This window comes from Mobula birostris, chromosome 21 (genome assembly GCF_030028105.1).
Source record: "Mobula birostris isolate sMobBir1 chromosome 21, sMobBir1.hap1, whole genome shotgun sequence".
Lineage (NCBI taxonomy): Eukaryota > Metazoa > Chordata > Chondrichthyes > Myliobatiformes > Myliobatidae > Mobula > Mobula birostris.
In genome coordinates this window covers 56,021,052-56,045,100 of record NC_092390.1, presented here as the reverse complement: position 1 = coordinate 56,045,100, position 24,049 = coordinate 56,021,052, and the positions used below count along the sequence as shown (strand labels likewise).

Here is a 24,049-nt window from a genome sequence, read left to right as displayed (position 1 = left end):
CTCCGCTATTTCCTCCAGTTCCACACACACTTTTCCATTGTCACACTTGATCGGTCCTGTTCTCTCACGTCTTATCCTCTTAATCTTCACATACTTGTAGAATGCCTTGGGGTTTTCCTTAATCCTGTCTGCCAAGGCCTTCCCATGGACCCTTCTGGCTCTCCTAATTTCATTCTTAAGCTCCTTCCTGCTAGCCTTATAATCTTCTGGAGTCATATCATTATCTAGTTTTCTGAACCTTTCGTAAGCTCTTTTCTTCTTAACTAGATTTACAACAGCCTTTGTGCACCACGGGTCTTGTAACCTACCATCCTTTCCATGTCTCATTGGAACATTCCTACTCAGAACCCCAGACAGATATCCCCTGAACATTTGCCACATTTCTTCGGTATGTTTCCCTGAGAACGTCTTTCCAATTTATACCTCTGTAAAACTTTGTGTTATGGAGACACCTGTATTAAAGAATGAGTGTTAGTTTTTAGATAAAATAGAGCCCAGCTTTTTAAATGTGATAAGTCTCAACCTTGCACTGTCATGCAACTAGTAGAGCTGCTGCCTGTGTGAAGTTTGCATGATCTCCATTTCTCAAGTACAATGGTTTCTTCCAAAATCCCAAAGATATGCAAGTTGGTAGATGATTTGCCCCTTATAAAAAGCATCTGTGTAGATGAGTGGTAGAATTAGGAAGAGAAATGTGGAGGTAATTAAAATAGAATAGGTGCAAAACAATACTTTATGATTGGGACTGAAGAGTCTATTCCTGTGTTGCACGATTCTAAATATACAAATATAAAAGGATGCTCAACAAAAACAACTCATTTCTCAAATTCTGTAGATACTAAATTTACTATTTCCATTCATTTGTCTTAAGGAATTTAAAGATTTCAAAATGCAAAAGAAACTAGTTAAAATAATTTACAATAAGAACTTCAGGAGCAGCAACAGCATGAATTGGGTGCAGTGTAAAGAGGGATACCTCAACCCAAACACACCAGCTATTTTACCAGGAATAAATATTTCTCATTCTTGATGCAGTATCATTCAATGAGGGGATAATTTTGTGCCCACATGGTCCCTATGTTTAAAATAAAAGTGACAAACTTTATGGGTTTAATTTGTTTCATCTGGTAATTTAACTGCTATTTAAAAATAAATTATCAAATGAAATAGAAATTAAACCCATAAAGTTTCAGATCATCTTTCTGGGTAACCTCAATGATTAATACCTGTTAGAGCATGCAATCATTAAAAGTGGGTAACCCTATATATGCAAGACAATCTAACAAATGGACATGTAAAATCCGTTTAAAATCATTTTATTTTTTTTAAATACAGAACAAAGTATTCTAGACACGACAATGTCATTTTCTGCATGTATTCATAATCCACCCATACCACACCTAACACTCAAATGAACAAGCTTGCTTTTTTTTTTACAAAGTGCAAACTGCACCAACATGCAACCACTCAAAATATCTTTAAAATGAAGTTTAATAAATGGTACAGATTTTTGGTCTGCACTGGCAATTAATAAATGGCACGTTTTACTGGTAAAATTAAACAGGTGGTTTTGACATGATTTTACATTTTACAATTTTAATTTTAGACTTAAAACACTCCTGTGCAGACATCCTGAAAATATTCAACCTTGCATTAATTTTATATTGTTCAAAGATCTTAATGGTTTCAAAGCACAGCAACAGAATTAAAACTTTAAAAAAAGCACTGAAACTAATGTTACTAAACCTAAAGTTGCTCAAAGAATTAAAATTTAAGGCTTCAGTTTGAAGTTTACTTTGTATAATTTTACATACCATGTTACGGTAGTAGGGAAGATATATTAACATACTTTTATGAAACACAGCCATATACTGCATATCCTGGGCAACTGGCTATATCGGATCTGTACAAATGAATAGCTTTTATCTTTTTAATAACTAATTGACACAATGTCGTTAATTGTGATACCTATACAAGAGGACATGCTTTGAAAATCATATCAGTATTAAATGTTCTTTATATATTTACATATGTAACCTTCACCCAAATCCCCTTTCTGTAGATGTATGCACATATGTAGAGTACACTTTTAATAAAACCACAACAGTGCAAGGGATGCCAGTAATCCAAATATAGCTAGTGCTTCTTTTATAGTTTCCTGATTTTTTTAGAGTGTAGTGCAACCCACTATTAAAAAATGCTGCCTCCTCTAGTGGCTTTTTCAGGTATTAGATGCTGAAACTAAAGAACCAACTCAAAAGCTGAAAGTCAAACATTAATCGAAGGGCGATTTAGAACTTCCGATAAAACAGCATAGTTGGTCTGTGGCATTGAGAAACTCACTTTACTTAATATTAAGCCTGGTTTTGGGAGACAAGGCATTAAAAATCCCTTTATTTAACAGTATGTAATTAATATAGAGGAATGTTCAAATTAAAAAAGATTGTCAGAAGTCTGGTAGACATTTTCCCACTAACACTGTATTTATTTTTAAATTCAGACACAATAGCACTTCATTTTCAAAATAAAATTCATCATTCTCAATTACTTCGCTCTTCAAAACCAATTAACAGATTATATATTCACACCTCCCCAGCCCCTCCCCATTCCAGAGAAAAAGAAACTGGGAAATACTTCACATCCTCCACCATGAGCTCAGCTGCGATATAATTTTCAAAATATTCAGCTCTAAAATAAATAGTCTATATTTTCTTCATGGTGTCAGTGAATATTGATGTCATTAGAAAAATCTTGGCTCCTCTATGAGGTAAACAAAATGAGTCCCCGCTCATTGTGTCTGGTAGCCTGCCATTCCAAAGCCAGCCTGATTAGGTATAACAGCTGTACCCTGTCCTTGGGGTGGCTGAGCACCAAATCCACCTACCCATGCTGTTGTGGATGGAGACTGACTGTAAAGGAAGAGGAAATAAGTTTGTTATTTCTACACTTTAAATGAAAATGTCTGAGTTACACGACACAAGTTTCTCAACCAACATCCAAATTACAAGATTGCTCAAGGTGATCAGGGCAATGTACAGCGGTACATGTACCAAACTCATTCACTACAAGGAAATCACAAGAACACAGTTTTGCATGCTCCCCTCTCCACAAATGCTAGAATTTTCTTTGACATTAACAAGTTTAATCTTTATTCAATACATTACTTACTCTACTCCAAATCCTTGCTGATTCCATGTTTGTCCATACATTCCATAAGGGGGCACCTGCCAACCATTGGCTACGTACTGACCATATTGTTGGGCATTGCCGTACCATTGGCCCCACTGACCCCAGGGCTGAGCAAATTCCATCTGAATAAAAGCAATAATATTAATGGAAATTAGATTTTAACATTCACCAGTAAAAGTTCCGTTTCCTTGCTTTAAAAGAGCACATCAAGTTACCTGTTGATACTTGTTGGTAGTATCAGTCGTTTCTTTGCCCCAATAGCATTTAACAACATGACCTTCAATAGTAGTTCCATTGACCGACACTATAGCATGAGCAGCGCTATCATGTGTGGCAAACCTACAATAAAGATGAGAATGTTATCTATAAAATATGCCTGAATTTTGTAGTACGTTACTAAAATCTGGAAAATCACATTGGTTTGTTTTTGCTGGCAGAAAGGGATATTTTGCTCCAAGACAAAACACTTAAATGTCCCTAATGCATTACTTGATCACAAGCTTATTTTCTTTCAATTTTTTTCCTTTTCTGGAAGATCATATTTACTTGATGATTCAGAAACTCAAACATTGTTCAAAAAGCCATTCTTCATCAGTGGGTAAAAAGAGACATGTCAAGAATTTCAACTGATATACCTTCATCTAACAATCACGGGCATTACTAACTACCTAACCTGAGACAGGAACTTTTGAAAGAAAAGACAAGAGTAAAGATTTAAACTAACAGTTTTTCCACAAAGTGCAACCAAATAGATAAAACTGGGGGTAATGTTGAGAATTGCAACTATGAATAGAAAACGTTAAAATCAAGTGGCAATGCAAAAATGCAAGATTCACAGACGTCTGCTTAAATAAATATTTATTTTATATTTCAATTAACATCTTCCATTTTTCAAATAACACAAATAATTGTGGTATGATCAAAGCTTACCTGACAAAGGAGTACCCTTTCTCAGGAAAAACTCTGATTTCCATAATTTGTCCAAATGGCGAGAAAGTCTGACGCATAAGTTGTTCTAAACGTGAAAGGATTGTAAAATGCAAAGAGATGTAAATACCAGAATATTTTATATACATTGCTCCTGTTGACACATACCAAATGAACATTATCCTACCTGTAAGTCCTGATGATATACCTCCACAGTACACCGTACAATTTGAAGGACTGGATTGAGCAACTACTTCCTCGAATCTTAGCTGCTTAGAACTATCTAAAAAATTGGGGGAAGGGGAAAATCAGGTTATTTTTGCACATACTCAAAGAGTAAGGAACAAATATAAGTCATAATGAATACGGCTCATTTACAAATTGCTCTGCCTTCCAGGGTGCACCACTGATCAGAAGCTTATCTGATCTAGCCAGATAACACTGCAGATAGAAGATCAGGCCAGAGGTAGGAGGACATCCTGGAGCAAGTGACTCATCTCCTGATACCCCAAAGTGTTCCCAGCACCTACAAGGCACAAATTAGGAATGCAAGGAAATATTTTCAACTTGCCTGCATGAACGCAACTCCAAAACCACCAGCAGCTTGACACAAAGATATAGTAGTTCACTTGAATGGCATCTATCAGCAATCAAAACACTCATTCCATTCACCACCCACACAAAATCTATCTACAAGATGTAGTCTGGTTAGAAAGGCTTCTCTGAGTAAACCTCCTTAACATCATGGAAACCAGCCTCCCCCTCCATGGACTGTCTATACTTCTCACTGTCTCAGCAAAGCCGTCAATATAATCAAAGACCCCACTCACTCTGGACAAACTCTCTTCTCTCCTCTTCTATCAAGCAGAGCACAGAGAAGCCCCAAAAACAAGCACAGCCTCCATCTCACTGTTATAAGACTATTAAATGGTTCCCTAGTACAAAATGATGAACTCTTGACCTCACAGTATACCTCATTATGATCTTTCATCTTTATTTTTATGTGCACTGCAATTTCTCTGTAGCTTTGTTCTGCATTGTTTTACCTTGCTCTACCTCAAAGCACTGTGTAATGATTTAATTTGTAGGAACAGTATGCATGACAAACTTTTCACTGTCTACACGTCACAATAATAAACAAATTCCAAATCCATGAAGTTGATTAGCAAGGACACCGGCACTTTGGGAACTCCATTACTACATTCCTCCAAGTCACTGCTTTGGAAAAATATTGCCAGCATATTTTTGTTGTTGCTGTGTTTAAATCTTGTAACTCCCTACACATCAGCAATAATAAGACTTCCTTTGCCGGAACAGTTGCCAAATGGACCAAAATAGTTGTACACAAGCACCTAATAAGGGGTTGTTAGAGATGAATCACAAAAGTTAGCCTTGTCAGCAACTTCCAGATTCCCCCTTGCCCTCCCCAAATAAAAAATGTTTTTAAAAATGTGACAAAGGTATGAGGGTGTTACACTATTTGACTTTTAAACAGTAACCCTAAGCAATCCCAACACACAATGAAAGGGGTAATTCAGATAACGTAGTAATCCACAATAGTGTTGCCTGCTTTGTGAGCTGTATGGTAATTTCCTATCACCAGTATTCCCTGTGTAGGTAATGGCAATCACTTAACTCAGGGTAAAATAATGTCCATGTCAGTGATAAAACTCCAGCCTTGCAGCTTTCTTCTGCTTTTCCCCAAATTGCTGAATTTTGTTTGCAAGTTACTTTACTTGGGTTGTTGTTTTCATCCACCTAATTAGAAACTATCTTAATGTACAATCACTGCTGTTTTTAAAAAAACCGTCTAGTTTCTTCTAAGTGTGACAGCTTGTTTCATGATAACAAACAGCATCCCATAGGTCAGTGCTGCACCTTTATTTTAAACTGGAAATCCTTAAGCATGAAGCCAATGTACTGGATCAGAAAAAGCTGCAGAGGATTGCAAATTCAGTCAGCTCCATCATGGACACAGCCCTCCCCACCATTAAGGATATCTTCAAAAGGCAGTGCTTCAAGAAAAAGTCCTTCTTTAAGGACTCCTCCCATCCAGGACATGCCCTCTTCTCATGGCTACTGTCAGAGAAGAAGTACAGGAGCCTGAAGACACACACTCAACGTCTTAGGAACAACTTCTTCCCCTCTGCCATTAGATTTCTGAAAGGACAATAAACACTACTACCTTTTTGCTCTCATTTTGCACGACTTATTTTTAAAATATTTCTTATTGTAACCCATAGCAATTTTTAGAAGTATTACATTGTACTGCTGCCACAAAACATCAAATTTCACGTCAGTGATAATCAAATAATTGATGAAATGGTATCAAAATACTATCAGAATTAAAAGCTGAGAGTACACCAGCATTTTAACTCATATTAAATTTCAAACTCAATTTGACATCACTAACTATGGCACTGTGCCAAGGTGTTCAGAGCAAACCACACAGTTTGACATCCTTGAAAGAATGTGCCCATTTTCTGACCATATATTTGCTTTCTTAATTCTATGTTGCTCATCTCAAACATTTAGATCATTTTGTTTCCTCTACCTTCAACAGGGCTATAATCACCTAACTTGCATCTTAGAAAATAAAAAAATTTCAATACCACCAGAGTGAGCTCCTAGTAGCAACTGGATTGAGAATAAAAATTCTCCTCTTAAAACTATTAACATAAATGGATTGAGAAACCTACTCTCTGGTGCACTCTTTGGAGCTGGTGGTTTGCGCGTTGCCCAGTTGGTTCGAATTTGCCGGCCTCCAAGCCACTGTCCACCCATGTGCACAATTGCATTTTCAGCATCCTATATAAAAAAAATACAAAAAAAAACGTAGCTACTGATAAATAATTTAATAGCATGAATTTTCATGGTCACCAGCCCCCTCCCCCAAATTATGCCAAGAAAAAAAGTGTCAGTGCCAAGAGCCCATAAATTCACACAAGTCTCGTAAAATGGCAGATGTACATAATTAGGTATTCTTACTCCAGATTACCACTGCTAGACCATCCCAAAAGTATTGGCATAACAACATAACATTGTGGCATTCGTATTTATATTCCAGAGTTGATGCTTACAGAATCAAATGTGATGACTTCAGATTTACCAAGACATTAGCTCTCTAGCCTCCAGGTTACCACAATCATCACTTCCCAATTTCTTTCTGCCTTAACAACATTAAATTCAAGAAGGCATACAATTATTTCAAAATAACATTCAATCTGCAAGTAAGGCTAAAGTGATAATTCAACTTTTGTACAAGTCAACTATAAGAAATTCACACTGAAATTTAAACAGGTTTATATTTAGAATTGACAACTTTACTATTACCACAATTTACAACTGATTAGGCAAAAGGCATCTTTCACAATCATAGTACTGCACGATTAAAATTAATCACCAGTTTGAGTAATCTGAAAACAATTACTAAACTAACAGAATACCAATGATTTTCCAATGATGCAACACTCAATGTTAAACCTTAAATTTCACCTGGTACAACGATTGCTGTAATTTAAAACTTAGTTTGATCTTATCACAACTTACTAGACGGGCCTCCATAAAACTGGTTGCATTCACAAGTGTTAGTTAAAAAATGACATTTTTAAGAATCAAGATGTCTAATCTAGCCCATTGAAAAGGATGGGAAAACTGCACACTTTCCCACCCCAGCCCACCCACGAAGGTCCTGTGCCAAGAATATTGGAAATGGAATATTACTGTCACATGTACCGAGGTAGAGTGTAAAGCTTGTGTTGCGCACTATTCATAAAGATCTAGTTATTACACATGTGCATTGAGGTAGTATTAGGTAAATCAATGACAGTCTGCAGAATCAAGTGTAACTGCTATAAGTAGACAATAAGGTACAAGGCATTACTTAGGGTTATTAACTCAAACGACAAAACATGGCATCCTTACAGAGTTAGACACATGTGATTCCAGGCCCAGAGCAATATGGTTAACCCTGGAAAGAAAAATACCATTGGAAATGGCTCGAATTGGGTGCTTGCTGGGTCATCTTTCCCATCTTAAAGTGGGGTGGGGAGGGAGAAGGGAAGGAATCTCAGTTGACCATACAGCATTTTGCCCCAGGAACTGAATTCTGATATAGTAGTCACTGACAATCCTCTCTATCATGCAAAGTCTTCTCCAAACATTTGAGGACTGATGTCCAAACTGGGAGAGTTACACACACCAGTCAAGCAATAGCTTGATTACAGTCTTACTCACATTGGAGATAGGCATCAACATAGTAGTATTTAAACAGGACATTCCAACCCTGAAGGTCCTCAATAATTACTCTTTACCCCCAAAAAATCTCCTGACATTAGGTCTAACTTTCCTATTACACCTTGATATCCATCTCAGGCGATAGTCAGTGCTCCTTGTTTATATGACGAAACAATGATAAGAGCAAATGTACTCAAGGTGAGAAATTCAATGTCCATCAAGAATGGTTTGGTAGCATCACAGATCAATCCATTGTTCTGAAGATATGAGATGCTAAGTTGTCTTTGCAGTGATCCAAATGAGCAAGTCAATGTGAGGGATAAACATTATTCATCTCTGACTCCTTTCCGGATTTCTGATTCAGTTTATTATCATATACACCAGGGTGCAATGAAATTCTTTGTTCACATGAAGCTCACAGTTTCCATTTCACAACAACAATCTTCCATTAGAACATATGCGGTAGATCCAGAGCCCGATCTGGAGCCTACTCTACGGAAAAGTGGTGCGACTGCAGGGCCAACAGCAGATGAGGTTCAGCTGGCTTCCACCTGAGAGGGATACTGATTCGGAGGATGAAGACCTGGGTGTGTGGTATATGCTGCATCTTGCTAACTCCCCATTGATTGAGGAACAGACTTCCAGCACTATTTGTGGACAGCCTGGGTAACAACAGGACCCTGCAAGGGATGAAGTGGGCTTGACCACAGGACAGAAGGGACTGAGTGATAGGCCAGGGGAGGCCTTGCCAGGCAGGCCAGAAGTATCCCCAGTAGTGTCTGAACCTGAAGAGTTAGGTGAGAGGGAGTGGAGGTCTGAGAGAATAAGGAGACCACCAGATAGGCTGGCCTACATAGCACCGGGGGAAGAGTGTGACCCCTACTGTTTTGGGGAGCTATGTCATTGCCTTTTACACCTGGGGTGGACTTTGTGTTTCACAGGAAGGGTTGGCGAATTATCTCAATGTCATGAGGACGTGACTAAATTTGGTGGGGAGAAGAGTGTAACACGCTAAGGTTTCACTGCTAATGTAATGGTTTCTCTGTAGTAGCAATGTTTAGATTATGACTAGTGATAACAGGGGTTTTGGAATGTGAGCCATCCAATGAGAGGCATGTTGTTCTTTCTTGTGAACCTGAGAGAAGGAATTTCGCGGTCTTTTGTCAGCAAGAGATAAAGAGAGAAGACGCGAATGGGCAGAGTTGGTAGACCACCAGACGGAGTGGATTTGGAGCGAGGGTCCGGGGGTCAGCGACACTCAGAGGAGGTTGATGGGGAACAAATGGACAGAACCGTGAGCTCCAATGTGCATATTAGACTGTTTCATTAAAATGGGCCTTTTTTATTTTCTTTACTAACCCTTTAGTCAGATTAAGATTTATAAAGTTCAATCGTTTAATTGCATATGGTGTATTGTTTGATATTTTGCGGTATGGATTTGTAACCGGGCAACACATCGCGCAGCATCCACACAAACGAGATTTCTCAGTTTGGCTGGGCCAGAGGCTGTCTTCCCCTAGACAAACGCGTGCTGACCAAACCTAAGGGTTACACATACAACAGTACAGCACAGGAACAAGCCCTTCAGCCCATAATGTTGTGCAGAACGCCCAAATACTAATCAGGGACTCCTATGCTGACTATATTGTTCCCACACTGTCCAATGTAAAACTCTCCATTCTAATTTCAGCTCATCTCTACTGCATCTGCTCTGTGGTGACATTTTCACATATAATTTCTGCCAGCTTCAACAAGAGTCCACTACCAGATACATCATTGCCTCCCCTTTCAACATTTTGAAGCAACCACTCCCTTTGCAAGTCCTGAGTCTATTCTTCCATACTCACCAATTCTTATGGCTCTTTTCTCATGGAAATGGAGATGAAAAACCTCTTCTCTCACCTTTTCCCTTCCACCATCAGCTCGCCAAACAGTCCTACGAGGTGAAGCAGCAACTCACTCGTAATTCAGGGTATTGCAATGGAGAAACCACTGGCTTAGTGACTTAGGAGCACATGTTCAAATCTGCAAGTGTGACCCTGAGCTTCCAGTTGCCTGTTACTAATTCTCCATCCTACTCAACTCTGATCTATCTATGGCCTCCAATAGTGTTATAACAAGGCCCAAGGGGAGATTCAGGAACACCAACTCATCGTCCAGCTGGAAAACTGCAGTCCCAAATTCAATAATTTCAACTAACCTGCTTGTGTTCTATCAGATCTGGCCAATTCCACTCCTGGGCATCTATCTGTGATATTAACTCTTTCTTCTCTTCACTAATAGCGTCTAATCTGCTGGGCTTTCCAACAGTTATGATTCACATTTTATAACTTTTGTACATCTCTTTGTATGCTCTCTCTCTCTCTCTCTCTATAAATAATCTCATTAACCGATCAACCACATGACTTCATCAACAGCTTATCTCCACATCAAACTTGACTTCAGTATTTCCTTGTCCTATACATTTCACCCATCCCTCAGGGTCTCCACAATTTTAAAACCAACTTGGTTTCTGTTTCCCCAGTTTTGATGAAGAATGGTCAACTTCAATTATTCTTTCTACAAATACTGACTTGCAAAGTACTTGCAGCAATCTTTTCAGCTAATTTCAGAGTTAGTTTTTTGTAGATTTTCAATTTTTATTTTGTTAGAACTACTCCAGACATCCTTAACAATCTCCCCTGTGGAAAGTGTACACCTTCAAAAGGATCATCTGAACATATTCAGTTTGACACAACAACTGCACTGAAAACTAAACTGGCACTTCAAAACTGTACTATAAACCATCAACAGCAGTAAAGCAAGCCAGAATCTATAAACACTAGGCGTAGAATATCCTCATCATACTATAATTAAACCAGAAAAACAACCAGGTTCTGTAACGGGTATAGAAGAGCATTCCTGAAGTAGAATTAGATAACCTTAAAAGATGTATTACCAAACCTAGTGATGCGACAAAACAGAAACATAACAAAAGCTAAACGTTCCCCCAACCTACTGAGCTTCATAGTTTTGCCACATTTCATCATAAATCACAACAGATAAGGGTGAATAGGAGGCAGTTAAGTAAGATCCTCAACCTGAACAATGTAGGAGACCAGAAGTTGAGTCCTAAAGAACTTCTGGCTGAACCAACTTGGTTTCTGGAAGTTCTTAACAACCTAGAAGTCAGCCTTGTGTCAATGTGTCTATGCTCATTGTTGATACTGTTATTGATAAATACACTATGTTCATTTTTATTTGCAACCTCGCATTGAACTAAACAGCCGATGCTTCCATACAGTAAAAACTAGATAAACAAATTAACAACTGGCAATTATATTTGTGTTACCCCAGTGGTAGGCAAACAGCATCTCAGAGAATTTAACCACCTTTAACAGAGACTAACCCAGCATTTCATTACCATAAAGATGAGAAAATCTGCAGATATTGGAAATCAAAGCAACACCAACAAAATGCTGGAGAACTCAGCAGGCCAGGCAGCTTCATCCATTACCATCCATGGCTGCCATTGAGAAGAACGTGGTGCTTTCTTGAACTACTGCAATTCTTGAGGTATAGGTAAATTCTCGTGCTGTGAGGAGACGCAGTGACAGCGAAGGAACAGCAAGATTTCCTAATCAGGAAAGTATGCAGCTTGGAGGGCAATTTCCAGGTGATGGTATTACCATGTCTGTGCAATTGCTATCCTTCCATCTGGTAGATTATTGGTTTGGAAGATAATGTCCAAGGGGTCTTGGCAAGTTGCTGCAGTGTATCACAAAGATTGCAAAAGTGCTACAATTGTGCTCGGGTGGTGGAGTGAATGAACTGTTGTGAATGGGATGCCATCAAGCAGGCAGTTATGTCCAATGTATAACCATATAACAATTACAGCACGGAAACAGGCCATCTCAGCCCTTCTAGTCCATGCTGAACTTTTACTCTCACCTATTCCCACCGACCTGCACTCAGCCCATAACCCTCCATTCCTTTCCTGTCCATATAGCAATCCAATTTAACTTTAAACGACAACATAGAACCTGCCTCAACCACTTTTGCTGGAAGCTCATTCCACAGAGCTACCACTCTCTGAGTAAAGAAGTTCCCCCTCATGTTACCCCTAAACTTTTGCCCTTTAACTCTCAACTCATGTCCTCTTGTTTGAATCTCCCCCACTCTCAATGGAAAAAGCCTATCCACGTCAACTCCATCTATCCCCCTCATAATTTTTAAATACCTCTATCAAGTCCCCCCTCAATCTTCTGCGCTCCAAAGAATAAAGACCTAACTTGTTTAACCTTTCTCTGTCACTTAGATGAAACCCAGGTAACATTCTAGTAAATCTTCTCTTTACTCTCTCAATTTTGTTGACATCTTTCCTATAATTCGGTGAACGGAACTGTACACAATACTCCAAATTTGGCCTTACCAATGCCTTGTACAAATTTCAACATTACATCCCAACTCCTATACTCAATGCTCTGATTTATAAAGGCCAGCATACCAAAAGCTTTCTTCACTACCCGATCCACGAGATTCCACCTTCAGGGAACTATGCACCATTATTCCTGGATCGCTCTGTTCTACTGCATTCTTCAAAGCCCTACCATTTACCATGTATGTCCTATTTTCAATAGTCCTACCAAAATGTAGCACCTCACATTTATCAGCATTAAACTCCATCTGCCATCTTTCAGCCCACTCTTCTAACTGGCCTAAATCTCTCTGCAAGCTTTGAAAACTTACTTCGTTATCCACAACTCCACCTATCTTAGTATTATCTGCATACTTACTAATCCAATTTACTACCCATCATCCAGATCATTAATATATATGACAAACGACATTGGACCCAGTACAGATCCCTGAGGCACACCACTAGTCACCAGCCTCCAATCTGACAAACAGTTATCCACCACTACTCTCTGGCGTCTCCCATCCTGCCACTGCTGAATCCATTTCACTATTTCAATATTAATACCTAATGTTTGAACCTTCCTAAATAACCCTCCGTGTGGAACCTTGTCAAAGGCCTTACTGAAGTCCATATAGACAACATCCACTGCTTTACCCTCGTCAACTTTCTTAGCAACCTCATCAAAAAATTCAATAAGATTTGTCAAACATGACCTTCCACGCACAAATCCATGTTGACGGTTCCTAATCAGACCCTGCCTATCCAGATAATTATATACACCATATCTAGGAATACTTTCCATCAATTTACCCACCACTCACGTCAAACTCACAGGCCGATAATTGCCAGGTTTACTCTTAGAACCCTTTTTTAACAATGGAACAACATGAGCAATATGCCAATCCTCCGGCACCATCCCCATTTCTAATGACATTTGAAATATTTCTGTCAGAGCCCCTGCTATTTCCACACTAACTTCCCTCAAGGTCCTAGGGAATATCCTGTCAGGACCCGGAGACTTATCCACTTTTATATTCCTTAAAAGCGCCAGTACTTCCTCTTCTTTAATCATCATAGTTTCCATAACTACCCTACTTATTTCCCTTACCTTACACAATTCAATATCCTTCTCCTTAGTGAATACCGAAGAAAAGAAATTGTTCAAATTCTCCCCCATCTCTTTTGGTTCCGCACATAGCCGTCCACTCTGATTCTCTAAGGGACCAATTTTATCCCTCACTATCCTTTTGTTATTAATATAACTGTAGAAACCCATTGGATTTATTTTCACCTTACTCGCCAAAGCAACCTCATTATCTTATTTTTAGCTTTTCTAATTTTTCTTAAGATTCTTTTAACATTCTTTATATTCCTCGAGCACCTCATTTACTCCAAGCTGCCTATATTTATTGTAGATCTCTGTCTTTTTCCAAACCAAGTTTCCAATATCCCTTGAAAACCATGGCTCTCTCAAACATTTCTTTCCAGTTGACCTTCCGGTTTTCAAACTACACTCATTCTGGCATAATCAAGTAGTCCAACAAGCATCCTAGAGATCATCCTAATTCTGATTTGATCACATTAACTCTGATCCTCTCTAGACACTGACCAACCTGATGAATATTTCTAGCATTTTGTTTTTACTGTTGATTTCTAGCATCTGCAGTTTCTTCTTTTTCAACAACCAGATACTTCTGATTCTTTTGATTTTTTTTTTTGAAGATAAAAGAGTGCTTTTAAAACCTTTCAGTTGCCTGGATTTTAAAAGAGGGTATTGTGACTGAAGCCCTATTGAGAAAGTCTTATGTAGGCTTTGTTGCTCCTTCACTCCTCCTGACTCTACCTTACAAACAAATTTCCTGTCTTTGAGTATGTTATTATCTTGTCAATGCTTGTGAGATTTTACTGTGCAAAAGCTACTTGTCAAATTTCCTATATCCCTAGTGACTGCACTTAAAAAATTAAATGGGTACACTGCAGAGCCTCTTGGAATAATAGGCGCTTTATTAGTACATCCCACCCCTCTTTTTTCTAACATCATTGAACTTTAGTTAGCATCTGTATCAAGAAGAAAGGAAGTGAATTAGTTAAGTTATTTGTTGAACATATCAACCTTTATTATCAACATTTAAATGATAGCTGGGAAGGTACACAGTTGGGAAAGGGTTAGAGCATTACGGCTCAAAAATGTTGAGAGAAGTACAGCACAGAAACAGGTCTTTAGACCCATCTAGTCCATACCAAAACCATTTAAACTGCCAACTCCCATCACCCTGCAACAGGACCATAGCCCTCCAAATCCCTACTATCCATGTACCTACCCAAACTTCTCTTCAACGTTGAAATCAAGCTCACGTGAGCCACCTACTGGCAGCACATTCCACACACTCACAACCTTCTGAGTGAAGAGGTTTCCCCTCATGTTCCCCTTAAATTTCTCACCTTTCACCCTCAAGCTACGACCTCTGGTTATAGTCCTACCCAACCTCAGTGGAAATAGCCTACTTGCATTAACCATATATATATATCCTTCATAATTTTGTATACCTTTATCAAATCTCCTCTCAATCTTCTACATTCAATAGACTACAGTCCTAACCTATTCAATCTTTCCTTAAAACTCAGGTCCTCCAGACTCAAAAATTCTTGTGAATTTTCTGTACACACTTTCAACTTCATTTACATCTTTCCTGTAGGTAGGTGACCAGAACTGCACACAATACTCTAAATTAAGCCTCACCAACATCTTATATAACTTTGTTCTACCACATTCCTCAGTGCCCTACCATTCATTCACTGTGTAAAACCTACCCCGGTTGGTCCCACCAAAGTGCAAAACCTCGCACTTGTCTGCATTAAATTCCATTTACCATTTTTAAGCCCATTTTTCCAGCTGCTGCAGGTTCCTCTGCAAGCCATAATAGTGTTCCTCACTGTTCACTACACCCCCAAATGGTGTCACCCTCAAATTTACTGATCCAGTTAACCACATTATCATTGACATAGATGACAAACAATAAAGTTCCCAGCACCGATCCCTGCGGCACACCTCCAGACAGAGGGAGAGAACCAAATACCACCACTCTCTGGCTTCTCCCACAACACCAATGTCTAATCCGATTGACTACTTTATCCTGAATGCCCAGCGACTAAAATTTCTTGAAGAGACTCACATGTGGGACCTTGTCAAATGCCTTACTAACCTTGTCTTCATCCACTTTCCTGGTAACTGAGAACTAGAATATGAAAGCAAGGATGCAACTTTGAAACTTTATAAAGCACTAGTGTGCCCTCATATGAAGTATTGAGAGCAGGTTTGGGCCCCCCTATCTTAGGAAGGATGTGCTGAAACTGGACAGGGTTCAAAGGGGGTTCACGAAATGAGGCCCAATCTACATCAGGTCTCACCAATATACAAGAGGCCACAGAGATCACTTCGTCGAACACCTATGCTCTGCCCACCAGTAAAAGCCGGATCTCCTAGTGGCCACCCATTTTAATTTCACTTGCCATTCCACTGTCATGATGAGACCACACTCAGGTTGGAAGAGCAACACCTTATTCTGAGTAGCCTCCAACCTGATGGCATTAACATCGACTAACGAACTTCCAGTAATGCCCCCCTTCACCATTTCCCGCCTCATTTACGCTCTCTCACCTTATCTCCTTGCCTACCCATCACCCCCCCTCTGGTGCCCCCGTTTTCTTTCTTCCATGGACTTCTGTCTTCTCCTGTTAGAATCTCCCTTCTCCAGCCCTGTATCTCTTTCACCAATCAGCTTCCCAGCTCTGTACTTCACCCCACCCCCTCCCAGTTTCACCTATCACCTTGTGTTTTCCCCTCCCTTCCCCCACCTCTAGTCAAGAATGATGAGTTTGGAGAAGGACATAAAGATACGGAAGGTGCTGGTGTGGAGGGCAATGAACGACATGAAGGAAATCTGGAAATCGAACCTGGCCAGAGGGCTTAAAAAGAGGATCTTCATAGCAGTCATAGAGTCCATTCTCACATTTGGATGAGAGATGTGGACACTCACCAAGACTATGCGAAAGTCTCTAGATGGCTGCTATACACAAATGCTCCGGATGGCTCTTGACGCGAGTTGGCAACAGCACACGACGAACGTCGAGCTCTATGACAACCTACTGATGCTCACCACTAAAATCGAGGCAAGACGACTGCAACCAGCAGGGCACCGTCTACACCACCCCGAGCTACCTGCCAGCCTAGTCATCATATGGGAGCCCAAGCAAGGGAGGATGAACCCTGAATGCCCTCCCAAGACTACGGTCAACACGCTCCTAGAAGACAGTGGGGCAACTAATGTAGATGAACTGAACACACTGTTGAGGGAGAGGGAGAATTAGAGAGTCCATCATTGTGCCTGACGCCAGCCCCCTAGGTCTGAGTCGACGTAGTAGTGCTAGTAGTTCCCCCACCTTCTAACTCCACATCTCTTTTTCTCTAGTCCAGCTGAGGGATCTTGGTCCAAAATGTCAGCTGTACTCTTTTCCATAGATGCTGTCTGGCCTGCTGAGTTCCTCCTGCATTTTGTGAGTTTCTTGGATTTCCAGCATTTGCAGATTTTCTCTTATTTGTGAATGTGCTAACCTGGCTCAATGATTACCATCCAGTAGCACTGTGATGAAGCACTTTGAGGCTGGTGATTAAACATATCAACTCCTGTCTGAGAAGCAACCTGGATATGGACAGTCTGTACAACCCTGGAACATTAATAAAGTATATCTATCTATCTGGACAGTGAAGATGCATACATGCTCTTCACTTACTGCAGCTTGGCATTCAATACTACCATCCACTCAAAACTAATCAATAAGCTTCAAGCCCTTGGCCTCAATACGCTCTTATGCAACTGGATCCTCGATTTCATATTTGCAGACCCTAGTCAATTCAGATTAGCAACATTTCCACAATCTCTATCAAAACAGGTGCACCAGAAGGCTGTGTGCTCAGCCCTTCACTCTACTCGCTTTATACTTTTGACCTTGAGGCTAACAACACATTAGCCAAATCAAAGGTGGTGTCCAATCAGTATATTGGAGGGAGATTGAAAATCTGACTGAGTGGTGCCTCAACAACTTCTCACTCTATACCAGCAATACCAAGGAGATTATTATTGACTTCAGGATACTGAGAGATCCATGAGCCAGTCCTCATCAGGGAATCAGAGGTGGATAGGGTCAGCAACTTTAAGTTCCCTGGTGTTACAATTTCAGAGGTGGTGTCCAGCATGCAAATGCCAATGTAAAGAAAGCATGGCAGCACCTCTACTTTCTTAGACATTTGCAACAATCAGCATGTCATCTAAAACTCTGACAAATTTCTATAGATGTGTGAAGGAGAGTATATTGACTGCTGCATCACTGCCTGGTATGGAAGCACCAACACCCTTGAATGGAAAATGCTACAAAAGGTAGTAAATATGGGCTAGTCCATCAGGGGTAAAGCCTTCCCCACCATAAAGCACATCTACATGAAGCACTGTCGCAGGAAAGCAGCATCATGAAAGACTCCACCACCACTCAGGTCATACTCTCTTCTCACTGTTGGCACCAAGAAAAAGATACAGGAGCCTCAAGACCCACGCTACCAGTTTCAAGAACAGTTAACACCCAACTATCAAACTCTTGAACAAGAGCAAACAACTTCATTCATCCCATCACTGAACTGTTCCCACAACCTATGGACTCACTTTCACAGACTTTTTATCTCATGTTCTTGATATGTTATTGCTTGCTTGCTTGTTTGTTTATCTATCTGCTTATTCCCTTTCTATATTTGCAGTTTGTAGTCGTTTGCACGTTGGTTGGGGCGAACTTTCATCAATTCTATCGTGTAATGATTCTCAGGGATGTATATGGTGACATATATGTAGTTTGATAACATATTTATTTTGAACTTTGAGTTTCAGCAAATTAGTAAATTACTCATCACAGAATCTATCTGACTTCCAGCATTTACAAGCGACAGAACAGCTGATTGATGGAGTACTGCATACTTGCCTGGACAGTGCAATTACAGGTGCAACATAAGGAGACAGACACGATCCAAAACTAGCATCTCAGTTAAAGATATTAAAAAGCCAGAGGGAATACAGAGGTAATGGAGGAAATTCCAAGTCAGCAAATTTGTAAAAAAGATCTAAACTTCATTCAAAATTGGTTGTCCAAAGCAACTGCTGCAATGAAGCAAACAAAGCGAGCATTAATCTGTGCAAGAGGAGTAAAGTACCTTCGTTTTAAATAATTATGAAGGGTTTGAGAGCACATGGTTTAATTGAGAATCTTGAAGGGACATTAACTTTAAACTACCACTGAGAGCAGGAAGAAAAAACTTATTTGAAAGTTTTTGTAATGTGAAATTTTGTATAAAATTCCTTAGTACATTAAATCTACTTTTTTGTGAGGTAGAATGCCATTGAGGCATATAGATTTTCCAGTTAGTAAGACCTAAAATATCATTGAATTGGTGAATCCCATTAATGCAAAGCAAAAAGGAAAATACATTCAGAATACAAAGAAAATAAGATGATCAAGCCTTAGAAGAGTTTACCAAGGGAGACTAGACAAACTTGTTCCACACTGCACATCTAAAATTGCACAATTCCTGCATGAAACACATTACATTTCTTCTGTCAACACACGTAAAAGTTGCTGGTGAACGCAGCAGGCCAGGCAGCATCTATAGGAAGAGGTACAGTCGACGTTTCGGGCCGAGACCCTTCGTCAGGACTAACTGAAAGAAGAGCTAGTAAGAGATTTGAAAGTGGGAGGGGGACACTTTCAAATCTCTTACTAGCTCTTCTTTCAGTTAGTCCTGACGAAGGGTCTCAGCCCGAAACGTCGACTGTACCTCTTCCTAGAGATGCTGCCGGGCCTGCTGCATTCACCAGCAACTTCTATGTGTGTTGTTTGAAATTCCAGCATCTGCAGATTTCCTCGTGTTTCCATTTCTTCTGTCCCTCATTTGCATTCTAATCAAGACTTAAGAAAACCAACCACTGAATTTTTGACATCAGTGACTGCAGGCTAAAAAGATTGCTAAGTAGCGGTTTTTAAATTTTGGCCATTACTGTTTTTTTTTGCCAACATACCAGTTTACTGTAGAATGACACAAATCCGTATCCTTTGGATTTTCCTGTTGCCAGGTCTTTTACAACACGAGCATCCCTGTGTGAACAGATACAAATGAATGAGTGAAAAAGACAAAACAACTTTGAACAAATTAAAAAAGGAACCACACACACTGTATTGTCAGCACAAGTCATTTTTGAAACAAAAAAGGGATTTTTATAATCCCACCATTACTAATTGTTATATCCTTTTGTTATAGTTTAACCTTCAGTGTAGTAATAAATAGCAAACATGCAAACTCTGGTATCAGCTTAGTTTCACTGATTATATTGAACTGGAAACCATGAGCTCAATAGTTTTTAAACACTAGCCCCTCACTACCACTAAACTGAGAAAGTCTGCAATACAAATACAAATTTCCAATTCCAATTTTCCTTAACCATGCATTTCTATATAGAGCCTTTAAAATGTGTTCTACCTAGCCACACAGATATTGAAATATAAAAATTCAGAAAAGAGAAAAAAAATAGGAATTAAAAGGCATACATCGCCTGTTAACTGAATTCTTTATTTTTCGTGGTATGGTCAATTCTCTACCCTCTTTTTGGACTGTGGGGAGCTGTAATTTTGAAAAATTGAGACTTTCAGAAATTTTGAAAATGAATATGAAACTAAAACAATACTAAGCACACCAGTACGAACAACATTTACATAGGATTCGTAAGCACGTCAATAGGATTGGGAATACGAAATTCGCACTATATAGAGCACATTAAAATGTTAACAATCAAGTCTAATAAATTTATAAAAAAGAGAATAAATAGAAATGAGAAAAAAAACTACAACTGAGTTAATGAACTTCCAGTGTGCACAGTTCCTTGCAGTTAGCCATGGGGATCCTGTCCATTCTTAACAGCAATTCTGTAAAATAACCAGAATGCTATTACTTTTAATTATGACTTTAACTACAAAAAAGCTGCACATTTGTCCATTATTTTCTGTAGCCGGTGTACAAGCAGTCTTACAAGTGTTCATCTGTTGAAATTTAAACTAACTTATTTACTAGTATTTAGATAAATGAAGTAGATGAGAAGTACAAAAGCAATACATGCTGGACCAAAGCCATTACAATGCAGATAGCTGGTAATAATACAAAGGGTACTCAAAAGAATGCAGGCTTTAAGTGCAAACAAGCTTGAGTATTTTAAGTGTTAATTGATGGCTTTGAATACAATGTAACATGTACTGAACCTCATATTTTTAATAAAAAAGCAAGCATATGATGCAATGGCCCTGGCATGCGCTTTGAAATAGTTCTAAAGTCTTCCAGCAACATCTATTGGTAGAAAACTAGTACTGCACATTAACATATTGCCCAAGTTCAAATAAATGCCCACTGATTTAGTTATTAGCATGATGGGAAAATGGCGAGTTCACAACACAACTGAGTAAAAAAATTTTTATTTTCAATAGGCTATTTGTTATGACAGAAATAAATTAATAGCGAATCAGCACAAATTGCTGGATAACCAACAGTGCTCAATTAGCCTCAAAGATGAGATCTCGCCGTCAATCTCCCCATGCATATAAAGCAAGTTGCTGGATTTACTCCCCAGAAGTTAGGCTGTCATTTAAAGAGCAAGGACTTTGTAAGGGAGCAACTAATGCTACTCAACTTTCAACAGAAAGGTAACAATCAAACCCACTGGCTCAATCTTACAAGTTAGCTAATTCCTTCATCCTTCTCATCTCACTAATCTTATCAAATCTAATTATCTTTACACTCTTCCTTCTACATAATTTTGAGGTTTATTTTTTTGATCCCTACTCTCCTGTTTACACCAAGTCCACATTATCATCTAGCACTTCCACCAACTTGCATTGCAATACAAGGTGGTACCAAAAAAACAAATGAAACTCTGCACTTGTCAAGAGATGAGGAAATTCTGAGCCACTTTTACTATCCCAGTAAGTTTAAAGTTAAAGTATTCATTTTAAAATGTTAGCAACTGACAGATTACCCACAAACATAAAACATTAGAAGCTATTTTGGTGTTGAAATTCAAACTTAAGATATTGAATCAAAATATATTTAACCATAGCATCAAAGTCTCATTTATGTCTTTTAGGTAACATTTTGGCTGCACTACCCGATTTTACTGTAGGTACGGAAACTATCGGTGCTAACTTTCAACCAGAGGTCTCACCACAATCTTGACCACCCCCGGAAAATTCAAACTAGCTTACAAACAATGATGTCCACCGAGACATTGTTCCCAATCAAATCTTCATTCATCAGTTAAAACCAGAGTTCTACAAACTCAGACCTTCTTTCCACAAATAAAATCAACATAGACATAACCAAGATAGCCCACAACCACCTGTACCTTCACAGTAAGAACAGTCAATAAATAACCCATCCAGGAGAAAAAGTGTTTAACCAATTTGAATTAATTTCCAGTGAAGTTACATTATATTAAGATTGCAAATATTCCACAAAACTGTCCAACAATAGACAGAACAAATGGAATGTCATGGCAAATATGAATAAAATTCAAGCTGTCCACGTAGTAAACAGAAACATTAAGATAGACCTAAAATTACATCAGCTGATTTTGCCTTGAATAATGAGCCCTTTCAGTTTTGCTACACATAGTACTAAACTAGAATCATTTTTGACAGAGGTGTGAAGTATAGCTATCATTGTGCTAACTGCTCACATTGCTGATGTTTCAACACCAATTGCTGTTATTGTACAATTATCTTGTATTTACATCCCTCTGTAACTCAAACCAACACTTCATCAACCGATGAACTTGAATACTTAATTATTCCTTATTAAATTTTAATTTAACAGCATATTTAATCTTTATTATGCAAGAACTACAGATAGTCCTTTAAAAAATCCTACACAAGATCATCAAATATTGTGCAAGTCATTTACCGACAGCAATGGATACTTATCAGTAGATTCAACAAAATTCAAACAAAAGCAAAACAAACCACCATGCACCATAGGACACACCTTTTAGAGACTAATTTACTTTTCCAACACAGTATTTCAATTAAACTGCAGTACCTGCACATCTCCACTTTATTCTGCAAACACTATTTCACATTCTTGGCCATTACATACATGCAACCTCATTCACAGATCTGCCATGAGTTGGACAATGACATGGACTTCAGAATGCATTACATGTTGTATATAGTATTTTTTTATTACATAAGTAGAGGCCCAGTCTTGCCTCATGATTTCATTATGTAGTTGCAATGTAATTTTTATTAGCACAGCTGGCACATACTTAACTGAAACTACAGCTATGGGCAAAAATTACCCATCACATACAGTGGATTCCAATTATTTGGACCATCAGTTAATCGGGGTAGCTGTTTATTTACGACAGCTTGTAAAGAACAAAAACTAATGAAGAAAATAACCAGGAATCCCTTTGTTTATTTGGGACACTGCTACTTAATTGTGGCAGGAGACTGTTGCTAAACAGCTTCTAACTAGTGTCAGGCTCATGCATTTGTGATGGTTAGACACTACACTGTGCTTAATTCAAACAGGTTTTAAATAGCGTCAGCTGCGCATGCTTGTGTTCAAAAAGCAGTGATTTTTGTCACTGATAGTTGTGCATGTGACTGTTGATTGCTATTGTGTTATGGTATTGTCCTGTGCTTTATGCTTAGCACTAAACCACAATCAATTCTAGTACATTTCACATACTGGCCATAAAGTAATTCTGAAATAAGCAACAAGACAATTCAAAACTGGTTCGATCACTGCAGTTTCAAACATTCAGGCTAAGAGATGACAGAAATGGCCGAGAGTGAAAAGGGAACCATCTCGCTACTTCACAAACTACAAAAAATTTTAAGGTATCGACAATCACGAATACATTTGCCAAAAGTATTGTATGAAATCAATTATCTGCACTAGGTGCTTACACCGATTTTGTCCATTTGCAGTCAATTAAAAGAACACGGCAGCATACAGTGGATGCATTCCTCTGCTGATAACTATTAAGAACTAACACAGTTTCATAGTACTGTAGTAGTATTAGTAGTCAGAGAAAACTACAGCACAGAAACAGGCCCTTTGGCCCATCTTAGTGTTCAAATATGCATGTATTTCTTTTAAATACATACTTCCTTACTCAGTTTATCTTTTTTATACATTTTAAACTGTATCCATGA

At 38.8% G+C, this 24,049-nt stretch overlaps 1 protein-coding gene across 2 annotated transcripts in view; it reads right to left on the bottom strand.

Annotated features, from left to right (window-relative positions):
• Nucleotides 1-2,460: 2,460 nt before the first annotated feature.
• tial1 (TIA1 cytotoxic granule-associated RNA binding protein-like 1) overlaps nt 2,461-24,049 on the bottom strand; it is a 33,893-nt gene continuing 12,304 nt past the window's right edge. Inside the window, exons 1-8 of one of the 2 annotated variants that reach the window (XM_072239526.1) lie at nt 20,393-20,726; nt 19,867-19,942; nt 6,816-6,924; nt 4,304-4,399; nt 4,120-4,204; nt 3,405-3,528; nt 3,169-3,311; nt 2,461-2,909 (exon numbers count right to left, since the gene is read on the bottom strand). In XM_072239526.1, coding sequence (XP_072095627.1) covers nt 2,789-2,909; nt 3,169-3,311; nt 3,405-3,528; nt 4,120-4,204; nt 4,304-4,399; nt 6,816-6,924; nt 19,867-19,942; nt 20,393-20,394 — 756 coding nt within the window. In that variant the 5' untranslated portion in view covers nt 20,395-20,726 and the 3' untranslated portion in view covers nt 2,461-2,788. Of the gene's footprint in view, nt 2,910-3,168; nt 3,312-3,404; nt 3,529-4,119; nt 4,205-4,303; nt 4,400-6,815; nt 6,925-19,866; nt 19,943-20,392; nt 20,727-24,049 lie in introns of those variants that run through there. The other variant, XM_072239525.1, reaches the window with a different exon arrangement.